Consider the following 5,854-nt stretch of genomic DNA (forward strand, 5'->3'; position numbering starts at 1 on the left):
TGCTTTAATTGGGTTGTTGGCGTCCATGTTGTGGTTCTTACTTTAGCAAGGTGGGGACCACATGTGGGCTTCCATTTTCAAAAGGTTTTGTGCACTTAACATTGTACAAGACTGATTGATAAACCTAATGAAAGTTTTTTGTTTTATTTATTATTTTAATACGGACTTAGGTTCTAACATGGTGTTGTTGGTTGTCCTGGAAAGGATGCCTGGCTTCCGTGTTGACCTCTCTACATGGTTGGGTGTTACTGGCGTTATACTCATCCGTGTGGTAATCCGGTTTTGGTAATGGAGCGTTATTGCCACATGTATATATAGATATATACATTTAAATGTAATCTTACTTCTTGACATTTATATAATGATTATTTTCACATGCTAGTGTAATATAATAATAGACTTTAATCTTTAAAAATTAACTGCTGACAGAATAATAATCTTGAAGCCATGTCACCATTTTGTGAGTGATTCTACTCATTGCATCACATGTTGATGTCTTTTTTGAGGAAGCTATGCTCCAACATGTCCAGTTTAACAAACGGACACTATATCAGAATCATGCTAGTTATTTCTTTGCTTACTCATCAATTTTTTCATTTATTTTTTTCCAGACACATTTGATGTTTCAAATTTTTTAAAATAATGGAACTAATATAACTGAAGACAATTTTACTATGCAATATTGTCTTATTGAGGTTGAAATTTGGATCACAGTATGGATAATTTGATACTTTTTTTTTATATAAGGATACTTTTTTAAAAGTATCAATTTATTTTTTGTTAAAATTTGGTTGATACTCTATATATATATATATATATATATATATATATATATATTTATTATACATTTTGTAATCTAAAGCTTTGTTCAATAATACATTTGAAAGGTAATAGTGTGTTCACACAAAGGTTAATTAATGTGCGTTAAACAATAATTTTCTATTATAAATTACGGTCTTTTTTTTTTCAAAGTAAAGAAAACTTTAATTTTGTGCTCTAAAGTTTTCAGAGCAGCCATTTACAATGAACCAAAATAAGTAAATTTCCTAACGGCAAATTACTACCTTAAATACTGGAGTGCGATAAACAAAATTCTCATTTTTACAAACATACAACATATTGTTTCATGTAAAACTGAATCTGTAAGGACGTCTCATCTGCTTAACCACGTCCGACTAGCCCCAATCTTCCTCCTCCTCCGCTGCCGCCCGTGCTGCAGGTTGTGAAATGCCAGCATTGCTGTAACCGTTGTCCTCCTGGAAGTCACCTCTCTTCCTGCTATCCACTGAAGCAAATTTGCTTGGCTGTGAACTAAAGGTTGGCATGCCATGGGCACTGAACGCCATCTCTTCAAGCCAAGCAGGTACTGTCACAAACTATGGATCCGATCGCTCTGGATCCCACAGCTGTGACGTAGTGGTCTGTGACGGAGTCTGCGCACACACAGAGACCTCACGTGACCGGGGTATTACCATCCGGCTAACACTCCCCCATTACACTTCGGTAACTGCCACCACGTGGGTTCCCGGTCCACGAGCCGACTATCCGGGTCATTCACTATCACACAGATCAGTGGATGAACCGGATATCACTTACTGACCAACCGCAGTCAATCACCCCCAGCTACAATTCCTAAGTGCATTTTAACTAACTACCTGGTAACGTGTCTTCAAAGGCAAGGTACGTTTTTCAGCAGCTTAGAATATGGAAGACTTGGCCATTTAGATTTTATAATCTTTAATAAGAGGTAAAAAGCAGTGCATACAAGTCTAATGAAAATGACTATAAATCTACAGAATAATAATAACAATATAAATAATTACGACAGTTCAAATGAAAGGGAAAAAGATGAAAGAATACTTAGTTTCTCTGGAGGGTTTCAGATGGTCGTTCATATGTCCTTTTTGAATCCTTGCAAACCCCTTTTCAGTATGTATCAGGGGAGACCCTCAAAGTTCTTCTGATACCGGGATATGCCGTCAATGTCCAATTAAGTGTCTGGTGATGTTCCATGGGTCTCTCGCCTCTGTCCTTGTGCACAGATTTTTATGAACTCTCCCATGGGCAGGAGACTTACTCCTGTCAGCCAATGGCAGCAGAGTGACTGTGAAGCCTAGGGATTGGCCTCCAAGTGTTTTATGACCCCATCAAAGTTCCATTCCTACAATGAGGATTATACTTAAGCCCGTATCTCCCTGATACATCGGCATATTTTTATACAGAATACATATTTGCGATCCTTATTTATTTACATACAGAATGAGACCACACACGGTAATGCTGGGACCTGTAGTTCTTCTACCACCCATAGGTCAGCTACAGAATCACATCCTCTAGTCATATTTGATACCCAATTAACCACAATACTCTGTAGAGCCTGGATCTGGTGTCAGAAAGGGCATAAGTTGATTCATAAATGAAATATGAAAGTGGACTGGTTTTATGCCCAGAGCTAATTATGGGCTATTACCTGTCCTCAAACCAGACTTGGAAATTAATGACGTCACGCTCCAGCCAGGCTTGACAGCGAGCTGATCTTATCTTAAAGGACAGGATGAGCTGGGCCTGGTATAACCTTTATGACCTTTTATAGCCGGCCTCACAGAGTAGTGGTAATAAAAGTGTCCATCTATATCATAGGTGACCCAGGCTTCAGGAAGGTGAGAGTTCACAGTTTTTTTACATATGCCAGAAGCATATAAGATGGCTACCCAGAGGAATTATGTATGTTTGCCAGCACAAGGTACCTCCTGGTGAGCATCGGTTAAAACTTTCACTAGTCCACGGACAATTTTTTGCTCGTAATCACCAATCTTATTAAAAAAAGAAATGGCTTTTCCAGTGTTGCTGCAGCGTCCGGTTCGGCCGATCCTGTGAACATATTCGTCAACATCGCCAGGGATGTCAAAATTTATCAAATGAAGGACATTCTCGATATCTAATCCTCTGGCAGCAACAGACGTGGCAACAATCACAGGACACTGTCCAGAGCGGAAGTCGCCCAGAGCTTTCTCCCGCTCTCTTTGCTCTCTGTCCCCGTGAATGCTTGTGCAGGGGATTTTTTCTTGACAAAGAAATGTTGCAATTAAATCCGCCATCTTTTTGGTTTTCACAAAAACCATTGTGCGCTCATGGCCTATGAGTTGTAAAAGTTCCAGCAGTTTAGCCTGTGACGAACTGCGACCGCCGCGGCCACAATACATCACGAAACCGTAACCGCGCCCCTAGTGGTCAATCCGCAAACAGGCCTCCCAAACACTTTCAGCACACCGACAGTCTAACTTGAGTCCGTACAGTCGATAGGCTGAAAGCGCAGGGAGTGGACCGCCGATTGACCGCAAGTAAGCGTGTGCGCGACCGGACCGGAACCACACACAGGGTAGTTTAACTGCCACCACCTTGCAATTTATGGGAGCAAGGAACCCACTATCTAGATAACAGAACCGAGTAGCTTTCTCTTTGGAGAGGCTAGGGTAAGTTTTTGCAGTGTTTGAAAACAGGCATATGGCTAGAGAAATGACTTGGAGGTCATTTATTATATATCTATATACAATACAAATTATCACGATGCACAGTAATTATAACACAATAATCAAGGAAAGTATAGTCCAATAAACAAAATGGAGAAAATAAAGAAAATACTTAGTTTCCGCAGAAAAGATGTCCGTTGGTGAAATAGTCCGTTGCAAGGATAAAGTCCAAGAAGCCTTTGTCCAGTGTAATATGCCCACAGCCCACAGGTTCTCTTGCTGAGGCCCTCTTCAGGTGTTGTTAAAAGTGGAGAACTCCTTTAGCAGATTCTAGGTCTTTGTTATAAAGGGTCCAAGAATCAAGGCGGGGAATTGAGAGTCCGCCTGCTGGGCAGGCTGCATCCCTGAGATGAATGCCAGTCCTGAAATATGGTATGTGCCATATCTCGGGATGTCTCCGCTGTACACAAGTAACAAGCACACATTCACATTCCCCACAAAATATGGAGTCCAGGGATACCAAATATGACTATTATAACTGGTTCTCTGATGGGGTAACACCATAACTTTATCTGGGCATCTCCTAGAGTTATATTTGCCATATGTACATGTCCAGTGAATTCTGAGTGACACGATGATGTAATTTTTACGTCCGTAAGATGCATGGTCTCACTTAAAAAGGTAAAAATCATATCTCAGATTCATGTGTCAATCTAGGAACCTTGGTGTCGGCCTGTCTGAATCAAGCTATCTTACCAACCCCTTATGGCAGCAAGACCAAATGGCTCCCCCCAGGTGTAGTCTTCACACCTAGCTGTGATATCTCTGCAGAAAGGAAGTTCTTTTGTCAACCTAAGAAAACCAGCTGTAATTGCGTTATCTGCTGTGCATCTATTGACTGACTTGAACAAAAGGACTATGTTGTTCTCTGGGTACACAGAAGGAGACGCTCTGAGTAATCAAATTGTAGGTTCTGGGGCCTAGGGAAATAATTACTGTTTAATAGACCTACTGATCAATAAGGGAGAGTAATATTGATAATATTGGGAGGACGGTTCAATATTCTCGCGGATCATCCGTGACATAGCCCTCTTTCCATACTCTTCCACTTCAATTATCTGCTGTTCGACATCACTGCACGCGCCACCAACTTGTCCGACAACCACGAACAGATAATCTGGCTTCAAAATCTCTCTAGCAGGATTTTGTATGGGCGTAGGGAATGTGGCACTGAACATTAAGGTTTGCCTTTCTTCTCTTTTTGGCATTCCTTGACTTGACAACAATTTTCTTACATCTTCCATAAAACCCATGTCCAGCATACGATCAGCTTCATACAGAACAAGGTATTTCACTTGGCTCAACCCAATCTTCTCCTTGTTAATAACGTCCAGTAACCTCCCAGGTGTCGCACAAAGGATGTTGCAGCCTTGAAATATCTGGCGCAGTGAATTAGACGTTTGTGTTCCTCCATAGATTACAACTGGACGAACGACAGTTCCGTATGCAAATTTCCAAGCATCTAGGTAAATCTGATTGATCAGCTCTCTGGTAGGAGCAACAATTATGGCTTCTGGTTCCTGAAGATTTTTAAACTGACTCGCTGCAACCCCACTTTTCATCATATGAGCCAAGATGGGCAACGGTCTTTTTTTTTAGATAAATGATTTATTGTACAATGTTATATTGGCCTTTTCAATAAAATATAATAATAATGAACTGTTATAATTTTTTGATCTAGATAGTTTATTTTATTAGGACAACATTGTATATGTAAGCGATGAATACACATGCTGTACTTGGGGGTTCAATCTTTTTTTTTATACTTTTATAATCTGTCTTCCACATCCCCATCGGTTTAAAAATTTTGTCTGCTGCAATATAATAACTTGACACTCTCTATTACTGCTTAGTTATGCCAAACTTTGTGTAGTAATTAGAATACTACTTTAACTTACCTACTGCATGCTGATCTTGGCCTGATACTTCAGAATTCTGTGTAGTCATTATACTCCACTGTTAGCATTGACTTCTTCTATTGTCCTGATCATTGAGAGTTATGTGTAGGCCGTATAATCCACTGTTAATATCTAGCTACTGCGGATTCTGCTGCTGTCTGTTCTGATCATGGCGAGTTAGCATTCAGCCTTTTGAGAATACACATTACCCGCTGCAGCCTGTCCTGCTGAGTTAGGATGAGATTATACTCGACCGTTAATATCTACCAGCTGCAGATGCTGTCTGTCATGATCATACAGAGTTATGTCAAGCTAGTTGTTTGTCCTTTGTAGCTATGTGAAGTCCTTATACAACACCATCAGCTGTCCTGATAAAGTTGATTTTTCACTTTACTAATCAACCTACAATGTTAACTTTACCAACGG

The 5,854-nt window shown here is 40.2% G+C and overlaps 1 protein-coding gene across 1 annotated transcript; it reads right to left on the minus strand.

Moving 5' to 3' along the window:
• Positions 1-1,175: 1,175 nt before the first annotated feature.
• Positions 1,176-5,095, minus strand: LOC122927382 (probable ATP-dependent RNA helicase DDX4). The gene is made up of 3 exons (XM_044279186.1): positions 4,559-5,095; positions 2,748-3,167; positions 1,176-1,376 (listed from the first exon to the last, which is right to left on the minus strand). Exons 1-3 carry the CDS (start codon positions 5,093-5,095, stop codon positions 1,176-1,178), a joined length of 1,158 nt encoding a protein of 385 aa, XP_044135121.1.
• Between the last annotated feature and the right edge of the window lie 759 nt (positions 5,096-5,854).

The sequence above is a fragment of the Bufo gargarizans genome, chromosome 1, assembly GCF_014858855.1.
Source record: "Bufo gargarizans isolate SCDJY-AF-19 chromosome 1, ASM1485885v1, whole genome shotgun sequence".
Taxonomy (NCBI): domain Eukaryota; kingdom Metazoa; phylum Chordata; class Amphibia; order Anura; family Bufonidae; genus Bufo; species Bufo gargarizans.